This window comes from Podarcis erhardii (genome assembly GCF_964252035.2).
Source record: "Podarcis erhardii genome assembly, chromosome: 8".
NCBI classification, from domain to species: Eukaryota; Metazoa; Chordata; class Lepidosauria; order Squamata; family Lacertidae; genus Podarcis; species Podarcis erhardii.
The window spans coordinates 11,106,357-11,130,992 of record NC_138499.1 but is presented as its reverse complement, the minus strand read 5'-3'; the positions used below and the strand labels follow the sequence as shown (position 1 = coordinate 11,130,992).

The following is a 24,636-nucleotide window of genomic DNA, read 5'->3' as shown; positions in this document are numbered from 1 at the left end:
CTCAGCTAGGTCATGCTCCCGCATTTTGGGGGAGGGAGGAAATATGGCTTGTTTCCTATTCCTTTTGCTCTCTTTTCTCTTCTTTTTGAACCACATAAGTGACCAGGCGCATGAGACTGGGGCTCCTGAGTGCCAGACTCCATGTTTGAAACTAACTGTTGCAATTTGTACTGCAGAAGTCTTTACCTGTGTTGTTTTTGCTGTAGCGCTGAACAATGCATGAATGAGACCTCTGGTTACCGTAAGTAAAGCGTTTAAACTTACTTAAGTTTGTAGTCTATTCACTATGAAAGAGGGATAGAGGAGGGGAGCACATTGTGAGCACTCAGTAGTTTTAAATTACTTTCTATTGATCCGAAGTGCTCAGAAAAAATATGTCTAAACCTTTCTACAATTTCTACTTTTAGTTAAGTATTTTTATTTATTTACTTGATGGGGGGGCAGCTATCCCCACCACCACCACCGCTGCCCCCTTGCCTCTGCACATGCTCTTGACTTGGAAATCCCTTCTGCACATGTTTTTGGGCCGTCAGAACCAGGAACGCCCTTTGCATATGCACAGAGATGAGCTCCCCTTCCGCAGGCTGGAAAACGCTTCCTGCAGGTGCCCTTGCCTCTTAGCTTATTCAGCATCCCCTTTCCACGTGCTCCCTGTACAGGAGCACGTGCTCAGGCCCACTGGCTTCAAAGTCATTCCCCCTTGGCTTGAGAAGCACTCTCTGCACATGCTCCTGGCTTGGGAGGAAATGTCTCCTCAATAATATTGTTCCAGATTTACATATAAGCTAAACAAGCTATAGCTTAGGGCTCCACTCTCTTGGGGACCCCCCACAAATTAAAGGAAAAACAACAACTGGATGCACATTTCCAAAATATAAGATAAAATACAAATAAAATAAAATTATTTTAACAATTATTTCACTATTAATATACCTCTCCCTAATTGTATTTCAGTTCAACAATTACGTTGATAAAATTCATATTTTGTTATGAGCAAATGGCTTTAGATACCTATTAGGTCCATAAATTACCATATAGCATATTTCCAGTTACAGATAGGTAGCCGTGTTGGTCTGCCATAGTCAAAACAAAACAAATTCCTTCCAGTAGCACCTTAAAGACCAACTAAGTCAGTTCTTGGTATGAGCTTTCGTGTGCATGCACACTTCTTCAGATACACTGAAACAGTTGTTTCCAGACCCTTCTATATAGTGAGAAGGTGGGGAGGGGTATTACTCAGAAGGGTGGTGGGAATGGGTGATTGGCAGATAGCTGTGATGAGCCTGTTGACGACTCTTAACGACTGCAATAGGTCTTACAGGAAAAAGCAAGGGGTGAAAGCATATATAGCATATATTCAACATAAAAAACAGTGACAATTTGTTGTTGACAAAGGACAGCTGGACATATAAAGGGCCCCATTACCTTCAGTAGCTTAGGGCCTCATCGAACCTAAATCCAGCCCTGAATAATAATAATAATAATAATAATAATAATAATAATAATAATAGGGCCCCGACCATCTGACTGGGTAGCCCCAGACACTCTGGGAAATAATAATAATAATAATAATAGGGCCACATCCATCTGACTGGGTTGCCCCAGGCACTCTGGGAAATAATAATAATAATAATAATAATAATAGGGCCACATCCATCTGACTGGGTTGCCCCAGGCACTCTGGGAAATAATAATAATAATAATAATAATAATAATAATAATAATAATAATAGGGCCCCGCCCAGCTAACACGACACATTAGAAGAAACTTCCCTATATAGGACTGCCTTCAGATGTCTTCTAAAGGTTATGCAGCTGTTTAGTTACGGTGTGGGGAGAAAGAACGCTCCCTGCCCTCTGCGCATGCTCCAGAGACAGGCGGGAGGTGGCAGCAAACACCTGAAGCCACGAGGCGCAGGGGGTGCGAGGAAAGGGCGTGGGAACTGCATTTCCCAGGAGGCTTTGCGCGCGGGGCAGGGGCAGGGTCACGTGCTTTGAGCAACCGTTACAAACGACGGTTGGCCGCGTTCTAAATGCACGGCGGGGTCCTGCTCTGAAGGCACCGCGAGGCCCCCTGCTGTTCTCTCAGGGAAAACCGGTTCCGGGGTTTCTCCCTTCCCCCCCCCCAAAAAAACACACACCCTCCGCCCCATTTTTCCCTCAGGCTCGGCGCCGAGCGGTTCGCACCCCCTCCCCACCCCCCACCCCGCCGGCGAAGACGCGAGGAAAGCGGGACTCACTGCGCCCCATGGTCACTGACTGGGCCTTCGCTTTGCTTCGGCGGCGGCCTCCTCCTCACGGCCGACGCCGTCGCCATGGCAACCGAGCGCAGGAGGCGGGGCCTACCCGGCGGTTCGTATTACGTTCCTCTTTCCTCGCGGCGGCTAAAGAGGTAAGGGCTTAGGGGGCGGGCAAGTGGAACTCTCTCCGTACAATTCCGGCACCGAACCGGAGGACGCCGAGTGGCTTTTCTCGCGGGGGGGGGTTTGCCCACGCTTGTATTCTAAGGCGCCAGAGCTGGCTCCCAGCAACGCGAATGCACAGACAAGCCGACAGGGGCGAGGGGGGGGGTGCATTGTAGGCCAACGAAATGCCTAGCCAGCCCCGGGCTCGCTATCTGGACTTGGGGAAGGGGTTAGAAAGTGGGGAGGCAGTTCGGTTTTGTGCCGGAAGTGTAGGACAGCAGATTCATTCATGAATCTCAAAGCGGCTTAAAAAACAATGGATAATGCCAACATATTTTATTTTTATATATATATATATATATATATATATATATGTATATATATATATGTATATATGTATATATGTATATATATATATATATATATATGTATATGTTTTAGAACAATAAGTAGAATTACAAAGTAAATGTCAAAAGAAAAAGGATAAAGATAAAAAACAGAATTACAGAAGTACGAAAACAAAAAAAAAAGAAAAAAAGTTACAGAATATAAAATAGAAAAAAGAAAAAGATAACGCCAACATTATAGAGCAACACGAATGCGGCGTGGATCAAGCCACGGGCTCACCTGTGCTTTGCGAAATAAGCATTTTAATCTCGAAAGTGGCTTCGCTTGAGTTGGGAGGCATGCTAAACAACGCCCCACTGTGGCTTTAAAAGGGAAGTAGTGTTGTTTGTCAAATTTGTATACCACTCCTTCACCCAAAGATCTTAAAGAGGAATTTCACAGCATGAAAATGCAAAACACAAAACACAAAACAAATAAATACAAAACAAGCCAGTAACACACACACACTTAAAAGGACAGGATGTTGATCAACAGGAGGCCTGGTTGAAGAGGAACATTTTCGCTGGGGCCTGAATCTGTGCGATTTTATATTATTTTATTATTCAATTTCTAGGTTGCTCTTCATCCATACAGTGGTACCTTGGGTTACAGACGCTTCAGGTTACAGACTCCGCTAACCCGGAAGTAGTACCTCGGGTTAAGAACTTTGCTTCAGGTTGAGAACAGAAATCGTGCTCCAGCGGTGCAGCAGCAGCTGGAGGCCCCATTAGCTAAAGTGGTGCTTCAGGTTAAGAACATTTCAGGTTAAGAACAGACCTCCGGAACGAATTAAGTTCTTAACCTGAGGTACCACTGTACATGGAACTTGTGGACTTAATTAAACCTATGGAACTCACTGCTCATAGTCACAGCTTTAAAATCTTCCTGAGATTGGACTGACCCTCGGGACTTTTATGACTTATTGGCCATGGCAGCTAAATGGAACCTCCAGGTGCAGAAGCAGCATACCTTTATTAAGGGGCAGTTGTGGCAGAGAGGGAAGGGCTTAGCGCCTTTGGGTTCACATGCAGGAAAGACAACAAACTCAGCTGTAAAATTGCACCATCTGGTTGGCTCAAGGTGCACTTTATAGAGAATCGGTCTAACTTCTACAATGCTTTCTGCGTGTGTGTGTGTGAACAAAACAAAAAGTGCAAGCATAACACAAAGAATACAAAGAACCAAAAATGTAAACCATAAAGCGTCGCAGCCCGGAAGCACTGGAAGTACAAAAATACAGTGCACTAGTCACTAGCATCTGTCTGGCAGGGAGCACTTCCTCATGGTCTTTTGCAGGGATACCTTCCTAGCGCTTACTCCCTGGGACTGCTTTTGGACTGGTGTTTGCCAAGGATCAAACCTGGGGGCTCAAAGGATGCGTTCTGCCTCTGAGCTATGGTCCCACTGCAGACGAGTAATAGGATGATGGAAGATGGGGGAAAGCAGATGGACAGGTAGATGGTTGCATATGCAACCTTCTTGCCTGCCACAATTTTGCACACCAAGTTGAATGTGTAGTGCTCTGCATTGCCCCACAAACTTGGAACCAAGCAATTTCTTCAGATTTCAAAATAACAAGTGTATCTGCAACATAAAAATAATGATAATTGCACTAATGTGCATCAAAAACTTTATTGTAAAATATGTGTTCAAATACAAGTACAGTATAGGTTTCAGGATTAGGTGCCTTGACGATAAGTATCACTAAAATGTGGCGATTTGCTCTTATTGTAGTTTATACAGTATTACAAGTAAGAAAGGTGCACAAATGATACAAAAATCCTGAACTTTTCTTGACCAAGAAATTTATAGTGCAGGGAATCAGAGTGACACAGCTGGACTGAATGCAAGACATTATTTATTCAAATTTACTGAGTTATTTACAGCCTGCCTTTCCTCCAAGTAACTCAGAGTGGTGCTTTATCCTCACAACAGCCCTGTAAGCTAGGCATATTCTGAGAGAGACAATGGTACGTCTAGGCCCTCCAGACCTGAGTGGGAAGTCTGAACTTAAGTTTCCCCATATCCACTCCCAACCCAGTTTGGAAAGCTGGATGCAGGTCATCAAACATCAACCTTTTATAAAATCAGTTTGGACGTATCCTGTCTACTGATAAACTGGCAAACAAAGTGAACAAACAGTCCCGCACTGGATTAAGGGAGGGCAGCAGTTTTCAAACTGTGTTGTGTAGGGAAGCCTCTCTGGGTTCTCCAACAAGAACATCAGAAATAGTGGGCAAGCATTTCTTAAGGGTCATTTGCCTCCCACTGACTGTCTTTCCCATGCAATGCACACATAGCTATAGGATGAGGCTAGTTTGCTAGCACTCTATCCTTTCTGGGATTAGCAGTTTGATCAGCATATTGGCTCGTGTGTTATAACTGCCAAGGAAAGTGAGATGAGTGCCGCACCCCATAGTTGCCTTTGATTGGACTTAACCATCCAGGGGCCCTTTACCTTGATTGCCAACCCAATGTCCTGGCCCAGCTTGGGTTTTTACCAGTTCCTAAATCCTGAAAATTGTGAGATGCTGTCAGACTCCTCATTCCTCAAAATTCTTTTTCATCTGTGTCCCTGGTGTAGCTTGAAGGCACATGGTTTAAAACAAAACAAAACAAAACCATTGCAGATGTTCCTACAGGTAGCTAGGCAAGGATTCCAGAAGAATGTGGAAACAAACAAGATTCTGAAGGGAAAGGATGATTATTCTCCGCAGATCACATGAACTGACAGGTGGTCCCATGAAGGGACTAGTACAAAAGTGCCAGTGAACCTGATAGAAGAAGGGGAAAGAATGACAAGTATTACACAGCTGAAAACCATCTAACATTCTCACATTTGTCAGTATAACTTAAGGCACAATCATTTAGGCATGTTGATTCCTAGTCATGCAGCAGTCTGTAAGTTGATGGAAATAAACATCTTGGTAAATTTGATTAGAGAAGTTTTATATCTTGGTTAAGAAATTATTATGAAGTCCAAATTAGCAGTGAAATAGGTATGAAATAGCACTGCAAAATAAGTTCATAAACCTATTCTTTTGGTGTTTTATTAAAAATAAAATATAGATGATTATGATGATTGCTTAATGGGCACAGCACACACTTGTTTTCAGAAGAATTAGGTACCTCCAGTCAGGACTCATGCAGACTTTTGTGCCACACTTTCCAGGTGTGGGTCTGCGCTTCAAAGCTCCATACCCAAGCGGTTTGTTTGTTGTCCCAGCGCTTTCCCTGGGAAAACCCACATTTTACCACTGAATGGCAAATGACAATCCATGGGGCAGCCCTTTGCCATTTGCTCCAATTCAGCAGGAAAATGGGGGTTTTCCCGGGGAATGCGCCTGGACAAAAAGAAAACCACTCAGGCACAGAGCTTTAAAGCTTGGCTTTAAAGTGGGTGAAGCCTCAATCCCACAAATCATAGAATTGTAGGGTTGGAAGGGACCCCAAGGGTCATCTAGTCCAACCCCCTGCAATGTAGGAATCACCTGGCATGTAGCAAGGATAAACATTTATTTTTTGCTTACAAATTAAAAGGATGATCAACAGCAAGAAGCTCAGCAGAGTTGTAAACAGTCCTCCCAGAAAGAATCTGAAACGACAAGAATCAACATAAATCACATATTAAGCATTATTTATTTGTTTATATTCTGGTTAAATGCCCAGGCAGCTTCTAAGCAGTTTGCAAATCATTTAAAAAATGCACAACATTGCTAAAATTCAAATTTAAGCCACAGTGCAATTGAATTAGAATGGACTATAAATTAAAGTAAGATTGTATGGGGACTGTTTGTGGGGTAAGGAACTGTGCCCAAATTCAGATGAATTCTCCATATGCTTTTCTTGACATTCAAAACAGTTTTGACCTCAAACCCTACTTGGATTTGACCATGGGACCCTGCAAGCCCACCTTATTCACACCACCATTTACTTTGGTATTACACTAAGCCTGCAACTTATGTGCATTTAACTTGTGCATATTCAGCTTTAATCACTTGGCAAAAAAATATAGAAAAATTAAAAAGGGGGAATGGGGGCAGGTGTCCCAGGAAAAAAGACTTTATCACTCCTACCTGCTATTGCACACAATGTGTTTTGACTATACACAATTTTGCCCTTAGGTGTGATCCCCCAGAATGCAATCTTTGCGTAAGTTGTGGGCTTACTGTATATGACAACAATCCAATTTGAGATGCCCCACAAAGGCTTGCACATTGTCAGAGGCAGAGATGTCCTACCCGAGAGATAGCAATTCCCTAGTGTGTTGTCCTTACATTAATAACTTTCAGAATCCAGGATGTCCCTATACATAAGGTAAAGTTTATGAAGTGCTTACAGAATGAGGAGTCTCTGTTAAAGGAAGCCACAGTTTCTCTACGGCTGAGTCCTCTCCCTACCCGGAGGCCTCTTCCAGTTTCATCTAATTCACTTAAGTGCAAACCCACTCAAAAAGACAGTGTCCTCCCACTATATTCCCACCACAGACCTCTCCTTATTTTAGTCTTTTATTATAAGCATATTTATTGAATATTAATAAAAATATAAATAAAATTGAATATTAATAAAACAGGATGGATCAAAAGGCTCAAAGCAGGAAAGCAGGAATAGTCAATAATCAATGCAAATATAATTAATTCATTTCCCTTCTATGTCAAAGTCACATCATCTTAATATTAAATCAGGCAGAGAGATCTGCAGAGCAATGACAGCTATGTGTTTCATTCATCCTCAGGCCATGAACTCAAGAGCCTGTCAACAAGGTCGGGCTAAGCTGGTGGCTTTTCACATCCGGAGCCAAGATAACAACCAGCTTGGCATTCTCCAAATCTCTCCCAGAAATTCACCCTGGTCACTAGTTTGCAAGTGAGCATCAAAATGGCTTTCATTTGGCTCTCCTTGGAGATCAGTTTTCTGTTAAATGGCTAAATAGGAAGTGAGTGGTCATCTGGATATGCCACTCATTAGTATTTGATTTTTTTTTAAAAAAAAGTTCAACCTAAACTAGAGCAACACACTATGGTATCATTTCACAAACTGATTTTGAAGCCATTCAACAGAACCAAGAGGCTGCTGTTAATCCAAAGGACCCTTGAGCTCCCATGTCTGGTCACATGATTTGCCGAAGTACCGTTTATATAGCTTCTTTGAAAAACTCTTTGAATGCATTATAGATGAAAGTGCTGCTATATATAAAAAGACATTCAGATTTACCTTACGCAGAGGGAAATGATCAAACACATGGAGAGCGCGATAACTGGGCAGAGGTCGTGCCTTTCTGTAAAAGGCTCTATTTAGAACACACACAGAGAGAGAGAGAGAGAAAGAAAAACAGTTATTGCAAGAATGTTACCTTCCCGATAACAGGAAGCCACAGGTCAGGTTATTTTTCCACCTAGTGCTGTCTACTCTGACTGGCCTTCCAGGGTCTTGGGCAAGAGGTGTTTCCTATCTCGTGATGCCTGGAGATGCTGGAGACTGAACCTAGGAGCTTCTGCATCCAAAACTCTGGTTTCTGTGTTGCATGGGGTTGGACTAGGTAACCGTCTGGATCCCTTCCAACTCTACAGTCTTAGGATCCTTTGAATACATGTGCTCTGCCATTGAGCCATGTTCCCTTCCACCCCTTAATGCCGTTTTTCCACAAGGAGTTTCCCCTGGAATTTAACTGTAGCATGGGCCCCTGAAAAAGGCTGCAGAGCACTGGCTGTTGGTGAGATGATTTGTAGAATGAAAGAAGAGACTTTTGGCCACCTCAAAAGTAAGGTAAAGGTAAAGGGACCCCTGACCATTAGGTCCAGTCATGACTGACTCTGGGGTTGCGGCGCTCATCTCGCTTTATTGGCCGAGGGAGCCGGCGTACAGCTTCTGGGTCATGTAGCCAGCATGACTAAGCCGCTTCTGGCGAACCAGAGCAGCGCACGGAAACGCCGTATACCTTCCCTCCAGAGCGGTACCTGTTTATCTATTTGCACTTTGACGTGCTTTCAAACTGCTAGGTTGGCAGGAGCAGGGACTGAGCAACGGGAGCTCACCCCGTTGCGGGGATTCGAACCGCCAACCTTCTGATCGGCAAGTCCTAGTCGTCTCTGTTGTTTAACCCACAGTGCCACCCGTGTCCCCAAAAGTAAGGTAAGGGCAGCTAAAACTCTGCATCTCGCCTGTGAGCATTTCCCCAAAATGTTATATCCCCTTTGGTGATGTTTTAATGCTCCTTTTTCTCATTAATCAATGAAGAAGGATTGTAAAGAATGAAGGAGAAATTTCCAGTGCTGTGCTAGCTTTAATCCAGAAGACCTGTTCCGGACTAGATCACACCTTGACCAGCACAAAACACCTAGTACAGGCAAGGCCTCGGTAAAGAATGACTGATAGGGAATGAACAGTGCACCAAAGCATTTGTATAAATGAGGTTACATATTGCAGAACTCAGGCATTCCTGGATCCATAATAATGTAAGTGGAGAATTAGGCCATAATTAAGCTGATTTAATCCTCCTGATTTTTTTTTAAGCCCACCAAATACGACATGACAGATGTTACAGAGTGTATTCAATATATTCATCTTAGCTACTGTTATTATGTTCTTGGGCTTTTTTTTTTTTAATTAAAGAGCATCTTCCTAGCAACTTCTGCTTCTTTTCTTTCTTTTTAATTATCATAAGTGGGGCTGTGGATTTATATCCCTTCTATCCTGCTCCTCACAAAAGAACATACTGTGGCTGACAACCTTCATAAAAACCACAAATAAAAAACAATTAAAATCCCAGTTCTAAAACCACAAATACAAAATACACCATGATGGTCAGCAATAAGCAGCAGATAACAAGATGTCAAGTATGTACCAAATGTCTGCAAGAATGAGCCCAACATATGTGGCAACCAGATCTCCACTGGGAGAGAGTTCCACAGCTGAGGTGCCACCACTGAGAAGGTTCTGTTTCATGTGGCAGCCCCACAAGCTGCAGTCATCAAAGGCATGACAGGCAGAACCTCCCATGCCAATCTTAAAACCCAGGATAGTTTGTACAAGGAAAGGCATATCATAAACAGAGAGCTCTGTAACACAGAGAAGGGTTTAACTCACTTGAACAGTCCAAAGATTTTTCACAGAAGTACTCTTCTTCAGCTGGGGGAAAGATACAAGTAGGTGAATAATGCTGCTCTTTTCTGGGTTTTGTCCAAGTTGCATCTTTCGAAGAAGAGGGCTTCTTTTGTACCAGACTGTGTCTCTCTGCCCTTTGGGCTTTGCAATTGAAAGCAGCATCAATGGCACCTGTAAAAAAAACCATTGAAAAACATATATCGTAAGCACAGATGTTCTACGCCTTGTCACAGGTCTTCCTTTAAGTACAATACCTATTAGAATAGCTGCTGGCTTTCATGAGCAAAGTCAATGCTCACCAGTGTCATAATATTCATTGGCGTCCCCCTTCATGTCTCCATCAAACCAAGCATCCTCTACGTGAGGTAAGTCAATAGTGGTGCTGCTCAACCATGATTTAGAGGCTCCAATACTGAACAAACTAGCAAGGGATCGGCGGATTCTCTTTCTTCTCCGAAATATTCTGGCACGAAAAAATAAACCAGAACATTAGTACAAAACTGATCTACAAATGCCTATGAAGCATTTAACCCATTAAGTTCTCATCTGTAACAGAAACAAAGTACTTAACTTACATGTAATTAAGTTTTACACAAATTCTTCTGCTACCCTCATCTTTCTTTCTTTCCTTCCTTCCTTCCTTCTTTCCTTCTTTCCTTCCTTCCTTCTTTCCTTCTTTCCTTCTTTCTTTCCTGTTTCTTTCCTGTTTTTAATTCTGTACCCAGGGCAGCTGTCTACCAGATCCATCTGGTACGCAGTTTGAGACCCTATCTGCCTGCGGACTGTCTCTCCAGAGTGGTGCATGCTCTGGTTATCTCCCGCTTGGACTACTGCAATGCGCTCTACGTGGGGCTACCTTTGAAGGAGACCCGGAAACTGCAATTAATCCAGAATGTGGCAGCTAGACTGGTGACTGGTAGCGGCTGCTGAGACCATATAACACCAGTTCTGAAAGTCCTATATTGGCACCCAGTATGTATCCGAGCACAATTCAAAGTGTTGGTGCTGACCTTTAAAGCCCTAAACAGCCTTGGTCCAGTATACCTGAAGGAGCGCCTCCACCCCGATTGTTCTGCCCGGACACTGAGGTCCAGCGCCGAGGGCCTTCTGGCTGTTCCCTCACTGCGAGAAACAAAGCTACAGGGAACCAGGCAGAGGGCCTTCTCGGTGGTGGCCCCCCGCCCTGTGAAACGCCCTCCCATCAGATGTCAAAGAGATAAACAACTACCTGACATTTAGAAGACATCTGAAGGCAGCCCTGTTTAGGGATGTTTTTAATGTGTGACATTTTAATGTATTTTTAACCTTTGTTGGAAGCCGCCCAGAGTGTCTGGGGAAACCCAGCCAGATGGGTGGGGTACAAATAATAAATTATTATTATTACTATTATTATTCCTCCCTGCCAGAATTTAGGTTGTAAGCTCCATGGCAGAGAGGTCTCTATTGTTAATGGCCCTTGCAAAGCACTGTCCTACTGATGGTGAATTTTCATTGTTACCAACAGCAACATGATTCAGAGCAGAGAACCAACATTTATCTCTTGGGAATCTGCACCATGGGTGGAGAACCTCAGATGTGGTGGCCAAATGCAGCCCTCCAGTGCTCTCTTTGTTTCCCACTTCTCTTCAGCCAAAACCCCTGTTCTGGGTCTTCCTCAAGTGTTTTACAGGTATTGAATTGTCACTGAGCTGTGATTGTATCTCTTTCTTGCCTGGATCCAAGATGTCTGTATGTTGAGACCTCTGACTTTTGTGTGCCTGGAATGTAGCTTGTTGTACAATGGTAAAAGTCACACACTCTTGCCCTGGGTGGGCCCCACTCAATTTTCCCTCTGGCCTCTTCTGCCACTGGCATGTGATCCCTAGACGGCTAATTATGAGTGAAAGTTGCTCGGGTTGAAAAAAGTTCTCCACTCCTAATCTGCACTTTTGTAAAGAATATAGATTCTCAACAAGCTACCAGAGGCAGCAAACCATAACAGTGAACTCATAGGCTGGTTTATATAGTAGTTAATTCCTTTGAAAAGGCCTCCTATAAGCAGGGAGATGGTGCATGAAAGTAACTGAACAGGACTCAGTAACATTGGTTTTGCAGAATGTGTGGAAGGCACTTGCTTCTCCAATAGAACTTATACACGAGGTCACATTTACCTAACTAATTTCTCTTTATAGGTAACACTTGTTTGGGATAGACTCAGTGTGACGTTGCCGTCTTCATCAGACAGAAAACTGTCCTCCGTGAGTAAGTAGTAGCCGTTAGTAAGAAGCCGAGGACTCCGGCGACAAGCCAAGACACAGCCTGTGCAGGGGTTGGTGGAACAACATTCGTAGGACGTCTCGTGGTCCAGGAAAGCATCTGTGCATCTATGACAATAATAGCAAAAATTTTGTTACTCAGACATCTGGCAGAAGACCACAAGACAGCAAGTTCCTGAGCTGGTAGGTTTGATGGTCGGTTGCAGTTAGTGCAACAAGAAGCCTTGTGGAACATTTACAACAAACAGATTTATAGTTATTTATATAGAAATTATATAAACATTTAGCAACATCTGGAGGGCCACAGGTTCCCTACCTCTGATGTGGAGAGTTCTGAGCTGGATGGACCAGTGACCTTGTTTTTATCTGGTATCTATGCTAAGGCATGTATAATCACATTCCAACATACACATGATATTTCCAAGGGGTTATAATGCCTAGGGCAAACGAAATTACCCTACATGCTTTTCCAAAATTTAGCAAAATAGTTATGGGTTCAAAATGTACTAGAATGCATGAAAGTGGGCATTTTTGGATAAAATATATCAAAAAGTGAGACAACCATGTTAAAAATATGAGTATGGGTTTTCATGTAGGTTTTAAAAAATGGTGTATTAATGTAGAAATGGGATAGAAGGAATAAACACATGCAAAATTGACACAGACTAGACATGGAGCTACCCATTCATCCCTGCTTCCTCAAGCAATCAAGTGGCTCTAACTTGTTCTACATTGTCCAACCCACCTAGAAATACCCCAGCCCCATAGCAGCTATTATTTATTTTAAATGTTTCTGGCCTGCTCTTTCATTTCAAGTGACAAATTTGAAGTAGGTATCAGTAAGATACACACAACATAAAAGATAACAGCATAAAACAAGGCAAGTAAATCACAGCCACAAAAAGCATTCCACCTGGCATCCTACCACATCCAAGACTTGGGTGAATTCCCACATCTTTACATGGTGCTAGGTAGATCTTAAAAAGCAGAGACATCACTTTGCCGACAAAGGTCCATATAGTTAAAGCTATTCTTTTCCCAGTAGCGATGTATGGAAGTGAGAGCTGGACCATAAAGAAGGCTGATCGTCAAAGAATAGATGCTTTTGAATTATGGTGCTGGAGGAGACTCTTGAGAGTCCCATGGACTGCAAGAAGGTCAAACCTCTCCATTCCTAAGGAAATCAGCCCTGAGTGCTCACTGGAAGGACAGATCCTGAAGCTGAGGTTCCAGTATTTTGGCCACCTCAAGAGAAGAGAAGACTCCCTGGAAAAGACCCTGATGTTGGGAAAGGCACAAGGAGAAGGGGACGACAGAGGATGAGATGGTTGGACAGTGTTCTCGAAGCTACCAGCTTGAGTTTGACCAAACTGCGGGAGGCAGTGGAAGACAGGAGTGCCTGGCGTGCTCTGGTCCATGGGGTCACGAAGAGTCAGACACGACTAAACAACTAAACAGCAACAGGTGGATCTTTGTGGGAGGAAGTTGCAAAGCTCAGGCTCCACTACTGCAAAAGACAGCTTTTTTGCCCTGTAGTATATGTTATCCATGCATAGCGCTGGCATATGCATGAGTGAAACATTACTTTTCCTAATGCATACATTTAAACATTACATCCCACCCCCCACAACATGTCAGTGACGAGCATAGGAAATGGCTTTTTGGTAGCAGCCATGGGCAGGAGATTGCGACATTTGATTTGGCCCAGGGAAAATAAGGACGGGCAACATGTGCATTTAGCATACCATCTCTAGTACTGTTGTAGACTGGCGATATAAAAATGTATAAGTAACCTGGGTGTGATGAGTTCTGATGTCACCTTCTTCCTGGGCTCCTTTTCAAGCAGTGGAGAACCTGCTAAAGCAGAGAGCAGATAAGCAGAATGGTGAGTTATGATTTGTTCCTCAGGGACAAGATGCATAGCTGAAGCATATATCCTTTCACACATATTATGCACATGAAATATATGTGTTATCTATCTCCCTCTCTCATTTAGATGGAAGGACCAGGCATGTACCATTCACAAGGCAAGGTCAATTCAATGAAGGTCACTTCTAATTGAGTAGGCATGTTTAGGATTGTACTCCAACAGCCATCCAGAGCAAGGTAGGGATGGCTTGTGCCTAAAAAATGACAAAGGAGGTGTTAGGTAGATACAGGTAGGGCCATGCTCCATCTACCGGAAGTCCCAGGTTCAATCCTTGCCATCTCCAGGTAGAGCTGGAAAGGGAGACCTATTGGAAAATCTGGAGAGTCACTGTCTTCAACAGAGTCTTCAACCTTTTCATATCTGGGCCCCACCTTTAGCCAAAACATCATCATCATCATCATTATTACTACCGTATATTTGCAAGGTGGCAGTTCTACTGCTGTGCCTCACCTTAGAACAAGTTGCAATCTAGTAGTGGGTTCTGGTGACTTGCCAGTTGAACCAATGGAGGATACTGAGCCAGATGGACCAATGGTCTGACATAATATAAGGCAGCTTCTTGTGGGTAATTTGGGTGCCACCACAGAGAAGGTCTTTCTCTAGTAGTTATCCACCTAACCTCCAAAAGCAGGAGCACCTGGAAGAGGGTCCATGGACCGGTTCCATAGAATAAGTTTGTTGGATGGTATAAAAGTGTGCAATGCAACCTAAATAGTTTCTGGTCCAAGATGACCCACAAAATTATTTGCAAATTAATGGGTATCATGTTATAGTTCAGCCTCTCTTTTCTACTCTGTAAAACCCAATTTGCACGAGTGGTGTTACATAATCCATAGGCATAATGCACACACACGCACGCACACACACATATACATCTCCAGCTTCCATTTGCAATAAGTTGTGATTTTTTCAGCTACTTCTTTCCTATGCCAGTGGGGTTTGCTTTCTGCAAAACCCAAACAGTTTAATTAGCAATGCCAAATGTAGATTAACAGTCATGTTATGGGCAAATCACCTGATGGATTGCATTGTTGATTCACACTACGGTGCTAAATTATTACTTTGCAAACATTTACACAGTGTTTACTGATTAATGGTTGTAGTCATGCTAGCCAGAGGGAAATCAGTTATTCATTTGCAAGCCTGAGGGAAATCAGGTACCCTTAATTTGACATGCAGTGTTTCATTCAAGTGCTTTATTTGTTTACTTGATGTTTATAATGAATGCAAACATTTGTGTGTGTGTGAGGGGGGGGGGAGTTCCTTGGTGCTGCCTCATAGGTCCAGCTTAAGGATCGACAGAGGACAATGACAGTTGCAACCATTGTGACTCAACAACAGGCCCATGGATGCTTAGTTCAACTTGTGTATGGGTTATACCATTTCAGTCTGCAGGTGGAGGCTCACATCATCTGAATCGTCCTCCTTCAAAAAACCATTCCCCCTTTTCTTAGCAGCAACCTGAGCCCAGTAACAGCGAAACAGTCCACTGAGAGAACAACACAGCTGCCAATGAAACAGATGTTGACAGACTCACAGAAATGCCACCAAGACAATTCCCCCACAAGCTCATAGAAAAGCTGGTCCTACACTACAGGCAATGTAGGATGGGACAGTCAACAAGCCCCTGGGCCACATTAACCGGGACCGCTAATGAACACACCCCAGCGTCCTCAAGGAGCTTATGGAGCTCCCCCAGGTCAGTGAGAGCCAGTGTGGTGTAGTGGTTAAAAGCGGTGGACTCGTAATCTGGTGAACCGGGTTCGATTCCCCGCTCCTCCACATGCAGCTGCTGGGTGACCTTGGGCTAGTCAAACTTCTTTTGAGTCTCTCAGCCCCACTCACCTCACAGAGTGTTTGTTGTGGGGGAGGAAGGGAAAGGAGAATGTTGGCCGCTTTGAGACTCCTTTGGGTAGTGATAAAGTGGGATATCAAATCCAAACTCTTCTTCTCTTCAGGTCAAAGATATGCACGTCCTATAACTTGGATGCCAGCTCCACCTCCACTTCCCAACTGCCCCCCAGGATTGGAATATTTAAGCCAGGTTGATCAAATGATTATTCATCAACAGATTGAGCTTCTGGAAATCATCACTGGCTTTGAAACCAGCAACAAGTATGAAGTAAAAAACGCTTGGGGGCAAATGGTTTACTCGGCGATTGAGGACACCGACTGCTGCACACGAAACTGCTGTGGAACATTGCGGCCATTTACAATTAAAATCACAGACAACGTGGGCCAGGAAGTGATTGAGCTCCAGCGACCTCTGCGATGCTCCAGCTGCTTGTACCCTTGCTGCTTGCAAGAGCTTGAAGTCCATGCCCCTCCAGGCACACCCGTTGGGTATATTAAGCAGACGTGGCACCCCTTTCTGCCTAAATTCACTATCCAAAATGAACTCCATCAGGATGTCCTTAAAATCACCGGGCCCTGTATAGTGTGCAGCTTGTGCCAAGATATTAATTTTGAGGTGCTGTCACTGGATGAACAGACGGCTGTCGGGAGGATTTCTAAGCACTGGACTGGCATTGTGAAAGAGCTCTTCACCGATACTGACAACTTTGGAGTCCAGTTCCCATTGGACCTTGATGTTAGAATGAAAGCTGTCCTGCTGGGGGCCTGCTTCCTGGTGGATTTCATGTTTTTTGAATCCGCGGGAGGAGGCCGGCAGCGAATGAGCGTCTGGGGTTAGGCCAGGCTACCGCCTTATAAATGCCTTGGAGAAAGTCCTCTGGTTTCTTCTGTTTTTGCTTTGCTTAGATGGAGTCTTAAGCCTGCTCACAAGAGGGTTTTTTTGTTTGTTGAAACCAGGGATTTTTTTGTATTGCTGCTGAAGCTCTTGCATTTATAGAGGCAGAATTTTCTTAAAGGTAAAGGGACCCCTGACCATTAGGTCCAGTCGTGACCGACCCTGGGGTTGTGGCGCTCATCTCGCTTTATTGGCCGAGGGAGCCGGTGTACAGCTTCCAGGTCATCTGGCCAGCATGACTAAGCCGCTGCCGCGAAATTCCTCGCGGCGCTTTCAGCAGAAACGCTCAGAGTACCAGGTTTTTCCCAGTGCAGTCTTTTTAATGTGAGCTATATACAGGTATTTACAAAAACAGTCCGTACAGAGTACCTGCTCCTTAAGGCAAACGAATACTCTCCACACAGCATCACCACACCACAGCAGAACCACACCACACTGTTGAGCAGGCTTTCCTTTTTAAAACAGGTGATAGCCAATCACATTAATCACACTCCTGCTGAGTCACTCTGACCCAGCACTTCACAGAGTATTGCATCAGTCTGTTGAAGCCTGCAGACTTATTCAGTATCCTACGAATCCCAACACTCCTCCTTAAGTCAATGGCTTGAGACCTAATAATTCTCTTAAGTCTCGAAATTTAGGAGCATCCAAACATCTTGTATACAAATCTGCCACATTACATTTTGTGTTACAGTGCTGTACCTTTAACACATTTCTTTCCAAAGCATTTTTCACATTTCCGTATCTTATAGCTATATGTTTACTTTTGCTCTTAAAGTTATGTTGGTTAGCAAGCTGTTGTGCAGCCATGTAGTCACTTAGCACAGTGATTGGCATTTCAGAAGGTATTCCAAGTTCTTTTGTTAGACAAGCAAACCACTCTATTTGTGACACACATTCGCTTATGGCTGAGTACTCTGCTTCACAAGTACTTGTGGCAACCAATGTTTGTTTCTGGGATTTCCACTGAACCAGGGCATTTCCAATATATATGGCATATCCAGTGGTAGACTTTCCATTTTCTCTGTCCCCCCAACTGGCATCAGCGTATGCATACACTTGCTGATCATATCCTGTATCCAGCACCAGTTTGTAATCTTTTGTGCCTTTCAGATACCTTAGGATTCTTTTAAGTGCTACCCAATCTCTCTGAGCCGGGTCTGCACTTCTTTGGCTTAACATGTGCACTGCCAATGTTATGTCGGGTCTTGTCCAACAACTTAAATATAACAGAGAACCCAACAGAGAATGAAACGCTGTTGCATTCTCACATTTTTGCCCTTCTGGTTCATTTTTGTACTGGGTAGTTATGGGAGTGTCAACCTCATTTGCCCTCTCCATTCCATATGTCTTCAGTAACTTTTTGATTTTTTCCTTCTGACTCAGAGAGTAGACGCCCTCTTCATTTCTCTGAACCTCTACTCCTAAGTAATTCTGAATCTCTCCCAAATACTTCAGTTTGTATTTGTTACCTAGGCTGTTTATAAACCAAGACACTTGCTTTTGTGCAGTTGTTATTAGACAGATATCGTCAACATACAAAAGTAAATAACAAACACTTCCTTGCACCATTGCTGAATATAAACAGGAATCAGCCAGGCTTTGTTTGAATCCCATCTTTTTCAAAGTTGTGTCTATGCATTCATGCCAGACGTGCACTTTGGTGTAAACCGTATAGTGCCCTTTGCAGTTTTAACACCATGCTGTCTTTTTCCAGCTCATAACCTGGTATTTACTGTAAATACACCTCGGCGTCAATAGGAGCATTTAAATATGCTGAGGCAACATCAAAATGATTAACTTTTAACCCTCTCAGACTTGCCATTGCTAAAACTGATTTTACTGTTTCAGCCTTTGCTGTTGGGGCAAACACTTCATCACAATGTATCATTTTTCTTTGTGTAAAGCCCCTTGCAACCAACCTGGCTTTCCTCTGACAATTCCATCAGCCAGCTTTTTCACTTTAAAAACCCACTTACAGCTTATGGGCTTTTTACCTTCAGGCAATTCTGTAGGTACAAACACATTGTTGTTTAGCAGAGAGTTATACTCTGCCTGCATTGCCTTTAACCACGCCTCTTTCTCTAGAGTATGTAAATCTTGCACTTCTTCAAAGTTTTCTGGCTCAGTTACACAAACCTGGTTTATGGTGGCTGGGAACCCATAACGGGCTGGAGGTTGACCTTTATTACTTCTTGCAGACCTCCTTGGTTCATTAATCTCACCCCCTGGGCTACCTTCAGGACTGCTTTTGGGGTGGATTGATTCTGGAGATTTACCTCCTCCTATCCCTGTTGCACTCTCTCTTCCCCCTTGCTCCATGCTAGCAGCTGGAGAAAAATGCTCAACCTTTACCTCCTCCCTTTCAGTTTCTCTGGGAGAGCTGCCAATTCTTAGCTTTGTTTCAATCAGGTACGCTCGGCAGTAAAACTTTTTCTGGCAGCAGGTTTGCATGTATCTTGGGCCAATTTCTTTGCTCATTAAAGCTGGCTGATTGACTATAACTCAAAAGATTTTTATCATCTTCAAACCTGTAGGCTTTCGTACCACTTTCATACCCAAGAAATAGCAACTGCTGTGCCCTTTTCCCACCTTTTCTTCGGTTCTTTACAGTATGTCAACCCATGCCTTTGTCCCAAAGATTCTCAAATGTTGCAAACTGGGACTTTTGTTATAGAGAATCTTATAGGGTATGTCATCTAGTACCCTTGACCACAAGCGATTCCCAATATAATTCGCAGTCTTAATACTCTCAGCCCAGTATTTAATTGGAAGATTTGCATCTGCTAACAATGCTTTCATTTGTGTCTGCAAGACACCTCCCCTACGCTCTGCTACTCCGTTCTCCTGAGGCGTTGCCACATTGGTAAGTCTATGTTTAATCCCTTGGGAACCAGTTTCTTAGGGAGCTTGCCATAAACTCTCCTCCCCTGTCTGTCTGAATAGAGCACACCTTTTCACCAAGTTGCCTTTCTACCCTTCTTACCCAGAACTTCAAAGTTTGGGCAACGTCAGACTTTTGCTTTAATGGATAGACCCAGCCAAATCTAGAATAGTCATCCACTAGGAACAAACAGTACTTGTTATGGGAGACACTTGGTGGAAAAGGACCAGTTACATCAGCATGAATCAACTCCAGTGGTTTTTTGGTTTCTCTCTGGCTTGCTCTTGCTACTGGGCAAGCCCTGCTTTTAACCTCCTTGCAGATATTACAGTCTAAGTAATTATCACAACTTTTAATGTTTTTCATTCCCCCACACAACTCCAATGTTTTGTTTAGCACCTTATAGCTAGCATGAGCCAGTGGCCTGTGCAGGAGATGAATACACATATCATGGGTTGGGACATTTTGCACATTAGCAACCTTAGACTCACACTGCAGTACATACATATTAGTTCTAAGGTTAGCATTTGCCAATACTGCCCCATTTTGCTTTATCTGGCACTGATCTCCCACAAAGTTTACTTCAAAGCCTGCTTTTGCCAAGTCAGGAATGCTCAGGAGATTGTTTTGCAAACTAGGCACACACAACACATTCCTGAATGTGTGTCCCAGTTGTGGGAACACAACCTCCCCCTCACAAACCAATTAGCTTTCTGGCCCGTAGCAAGACTTACATGTTTTTTTGTTTGAGGCCTAGCATCAGTTAGCAATCCTTTTCTTTTACAAAAGGTTTGAGAAACTCCACTGTCCAGAACCCACAGCTCTTCATTTTCGTGACCATCTGCAGACACCCAAGCGGTAGACTCTCTCTGCTGCCTCCTGTGCTTCTGCTGTTTTTGTTGTTTTCTCAGGCAGTCCCGCAGCAGATGTCCACTGCACTTGCAGCAAAAACACCTTTTTACTTTGTTGACCACCGGCTGGTCTGCAGCAGCTCCTCCTGGCTGTTTCTCCGGCTCCTGACACATCTGGTCTTCCCTGCTGTTGTTCCCTCTGGGATGCTCCAACAGCTGGGCTGAGGTCATCTTTCGCTCTGCACGCCTGTCCTCCTCTGCATACAACCGTCCGGTAACGTATTCCAGAGTCAGCTTATCAGTCTCTACAGACTCGAGGGAATTGACCAGCATATCATAGCTGTCGTCAAGGGAACTCAGGACTATAAAGACTTTGTCCTCTTCTCCCACAGGCCTCCCTCTTAAGGCTAGCTCCTGGAAACAGCCTGTTAGGAATTTTAGGTGGTTCACCAGGGAGTCCCCCAGTTTCTTCCGACACCGGTACAGTCTCCTGGTCAGTGTTATCAGTGAGCCAGCTGTCTCTCGCACATGGACTGCCTTGAGTGCATTCCCCGCCTCACTTGCTGTCACCTTATCAGCTACGTAGACTAGCTGGCTGTCGTCCACTCCAAGGATGATCGTAGCCAAAGCTTTCTCATCCTTTTCATCCTCCTCAGGGGGCTGCGGTGGCTCTTCCACCACTTTCCACAGGCCCTCACGCTTGAGGAAATGTTGCATGCGGACCGACCAGATGCTGTAGTTCGTGGCCGTCAGCTTCTCCAGCAACACGCCACTTCTGGACTGCTCCATTCCTGCAGCTCACCTCCAGCACCCACGGCTAGATAACTGCCACCTGTACTCTTGCGCAGCGGAAGCGTGCTGGGCCCATAACCCTGTCGCGAAATTCCTCGCGGCGCTTTCAGCAGAAACGCTCAGAGTACCAGGTTTTTCCCAGTGCAGTCTTTTTAATGTGAGCTATATACAGGTATTTACAAAAACAGTCCATACAGAGTACCTGCTCCTTAAGGCAAACGAATACTCTCCACACAGCATCACCACACCACAGCAGAACCACACCACACTGTTGAGCAGGCTTTCCTTTTTAAAACAGGTGATAGCCAATCACATTAATCACACTCCTGCTGAGTCACTCTGACCCAGCACTTCACAGAGTATTGCATCAGCCTGTTGAAGGCTGCAGACTTATTCAGTATCCTACGAATCCCAACAGCTGCTTCTGGTGAACCAGAGCAGCGCATGGAAATGCCGTTTACCTTCCCGCCGGAGCGGTACCTGTTTATCTACTTGCACTTTGACATGCTTTCAAACTGCTAGGTTGGCAGGAGCAGGGACCGAGCAACGGGAGCTCACTCCGCCGTGGGGATTCGAACCACCGACCTTCTGATCGGCAAGTCCTAGGCTCTGTGGTTTAACCCACATAAGCACCCTAGAGTCTCTGTCAGGTGGGGTATAAATTCATATATAAGAAGATGATGATGACTTTGTGTACATAAGCATTATGGTAGCTAACACCCCTGTATCTTATTTGTTGCTTTATTTCCAGTGTAGCAGTAGCTGTATTACTGCTGATCCTACACTCTTCTAGCCAACTTTGCTTCATATCCCAACTGGCTAAACTTCCAACTGACTCTCAACTGTCTCCTCCCTCTCATTCAGATTCTTAGCCAGTCCTCCATTCCAGCTCACTCTCTCCCCTTCCCTATCTAACATTACCTTAATTCTGTTATTTACTTACCACTGCAGGGGTACCTCTGGTTAAGAACTTAATTTGTTCTGGAGGTCTGTTCTTAACCTGAAACTGTTCTGAACCTGAGGTACCACTTTAGCTAATGGGGCCTCCCGCTGCCACCGCGCGTTTTCTGTTCTCATCCTGAAGCAAAGTTCTTTACCCGAGGTACTATTTCTGGGTTAGCAGCATCTGTAACCTGAAGCGTCTGTAACCCAAGGTACCACTGTATTACAATATCACCTTATTTGCTATCAATGTACAGTACATACGTTATTATATACAAACACTGGAACATAACAGAGACCCCTCCATCTGAAGTTGGCCCCAAGGGGCAGATTTGGGAAGGGGATGATGGTATGTTGCACGCTCTGCTTCCCAGTGATATCTGGTGTGGTTCTGGAGAACCCTAAGACTTCTGGGGGAGTTCAATGTCCACACACCCACTGTGACTCAACAATAGGTCCATGGATGTTTAGAACTTAGTTCAACTTAGTATCATTCCAGCCTCCTGGTTGGAGACTCACATCCTTTGAATGGTCCTCTGTTGCAAAATAAATAAGTAAGTAAGTCCCACAGCCTTGGGCATCTACTAGAGCCCAGTACGGTGAAGAGGCACATTGAGAGCCTGGCATGGCTCCCAAAGAAAGAGATGAACACAGACCCACAAAAACGCTACAAAAACATTTCCCCACAGCAGTTAGAAAAGCTGGCCCCAGACCAGTGAGAATGCCTGGACACGGTGTACAGAACAGCGCTGATGAGCTACTTTATCCAGGAGAGCTGATGAGCATAAAGCAAGGTTATCCTGGAGTTTATGGATCTTCCCTATCTTCTTGTAAGCTAAAAATGGGTGATGTTTGCATCCCCCAGGCTGTAACCTGGATGCGGGCAACCATTCCAGATCTCAGCTGTCCTCCCGGATTAGAATATTTAAGTCTCTTGGATCAAATAGTCGTTCACCAGCAGATCGAGCTTCTGAAAATAATAATAGGCTTTGAAAATTGCAACAAATACGAAATAAAAAATGGTTGGGGGCAAAGGATATACTTGGCTGTTGAGGAAACAGACTGCTGTGCGAGAAACTGCTGTGGAGCGGCATGTCCATTTACAGTAAAAATCATGGACCATGTGGGCCAGGAAGTAATTGAGCTCCAGCGACCTCTCCGGTGCTCCAGCTGCTGTTTTCCGTGGTGCTTGCAAGAGCTTGAAGTCCATGCCCCTCCAGGCACCCCTGTGGGGTATATTAAGCAGACATGGCACCCCTTTCTGCCTAAATTTGCAATCCAAAATGAACTCCATCAGGATGTCCTTAAAATCACCGGGCCCTGTGTACTGTGCAGCTTGTGTCAAGATATGAACTTTGAGGTGATGTTGTTGGACGAGGAGACCAAGGTTGGAAGGATTTCTAAGCACTGGACTGGCTTTCTGGAAGAGGCCTTCCCCAATACCGACAACTTTGGAATTAAGTTCTCGTTGGACCTTGATGTTAGAATGAAAGCTGTCCTGCTGGGGGCCTGCTTCCTGATGGATTTCATGTTTTTTGAATGCGCAGGAAGAGGGCAGCAGAGAATGGGGGTCTGACAATAGACCTGGAAGCTGCTTTGAAGAAATGCCCTCGTGTTGCGACTTCTACTTTTCCTTTGCTAAAATGGAGCGTTAAGTTGGTGAATAAGAGGGCTTCTTGTTAAAGCTACTTATTTTTGAATTGCAGCTGCAGCTCTTGCACCTATCGTGGTGGGACATTCCAATTTATGGGTGCTGCTCTAGAATTCATAATGCATTGAAATGGAAACATTTTTTTAAAAAAACCAATTAAATGTATGTATTTTTCTGTGTATGAGTCACACCTGGCATATTTATGCCGAAGGTACCTCCTAGTCTGATGTCCCTTGGTATCAATTGTCAGATCTATTAGTATTTCTGTATGGTTATTATTGACTAGCTGGCTGTGTGTGGAGTGCCACTGTGTGTTCAATATGTGTCTGGGAAGTGTTGGGCTTGGTGAGAGTGTGGGTGCCTCTTCTATTTCAGTGGCCATTGGGGAAGTTCAGGAGGGTAGGACCTGAACCAATGAATTCAAGTTACAAGAAAGGAGATGATTCTGACTAAACATTAGGAAGAACTGTCTTGATGGTTCAGATAGTTTAAGCACAGGTTGGATGGCCACCTGTCATGTACGATCTAGAAGAGATTCCCACATTGCCTGGGTTGGACTCAATGGACCTCACAGTCCCTTCCAACTCTACAATTCACTGAATCTATTATCACCCTGTGCCTCTCAGTCTCAACCTGGATTTCTCTCTCTCTCTTTCACCATAAATTGCCACAGAGGCTACAGTGCT

General features: G+C 44.2%; 3 protein-coding genes and 1 pseudogene across 11 annotated transcripts in view; 2 read left to right on the top strand and 2 right to left on the bottom strand.

Annotated features, from left to right (window-relative positions):
- Positions 1-3,108, bottom strand: part of DNAAF11 (dynein axonemal assembly factor 11) — a 37,361-nt gene extending 34,253 nt beyond the window's left edge. For 4 of the 5 annotated variants that reach the window (XR_014159532.1, XM_081874438.1, XM_081874440.1 and 1 more), the window contains exon 1: positions 3,033-3,108. Coding sequence is in view for 4 of the 5 variants with exons in the window: in XM_081874438.1 (XP_081730564.1) it covers positions 3,033-3,093 (61 nt within the window). In the remaining variant the exon portion in view is untranslated. Of the gene's footprint in view, positions 1-2,240; positions 2,382-3,032 lie in introns of those variants that run through there. The other variant, XM_081874439.1, reaches the window with a different exon arrangement.
- TMEM71 (transmembrane protein 71) overlaps positions 1-24,636 on the bottom strand; it is a 198,132-nt gene that overhangs the window by 166,508 nt on the left and 6,988 nt on the right. Inside the window, exons 2-8 of one of the 4 annotated variants that reach the window (XR_014159589.1) lie at positions 13,945-14,008; positions 12,047-12,259; positions 10,196-10,359; positions 9,879-10,067; positions 8,007-8,082; positions 6,323-6,387; positions 5,251-5,566 (exon numbers count right to left, since the gene is read on the bottom strand). Coding sequence is in view for 3 of the 4 variants with exons in the window: in XM_081874742.1 (XP_081730868.1) it covers positions 5,544-5,566; positions 6,323-6,387; positions 8,007-8,082; positions 9,879-10,067; positions 10,196-10,359; positions 12,047-12,259; positions 13,945-14,008 (794 nt within the window). In the remaining variant the exon portion in view is untranslated. Of the gene's footprint in view, positions 1-4,491; positions 5,567-6,322; positions 6,388-8,006; positions 8,083-9,878; positions 10,068-10,195; positions 10,360-12,046; positions 12,260-13,944; positions 14,009-24,636 lie in introns of those variants that run through there. The other 3 variants (XM_081874742.1, XM_081874743.1, XM_081874744.1) reach the window with 3 other exon arrangements.
- On the top strand, positions 15,325-24,129 carry LOC309348878 (phospholipid scramblase 2 pseudogene; annotated as a pseudogene). The gene is made up of 2 exons (XR_014161727.1): positions 15,325-15,565; positions 22,907-24,129. The product of XR_014161727.1 is annotated as a phospholipid scramblase 2 pseudogene (transcript).
- On the top strand, positions 15,541-16,810 carry LOC309348938 (phospholipid scramblase 1-like). The gene is made up of 2 exons (XM_081874760.1): positions 15,541-15,780; positions 16,040-16,810. Exons 1-2 carry the CDS (start codon positions 15,735-15,737, stop codon positions 16,771-16,773), a joined length of 780 nt encoding a protein of 259 aa, XP_081730886.1. The 5' UTR covers positions 15,541-15,734; the 3' UTR covers positions 16,774-16,810.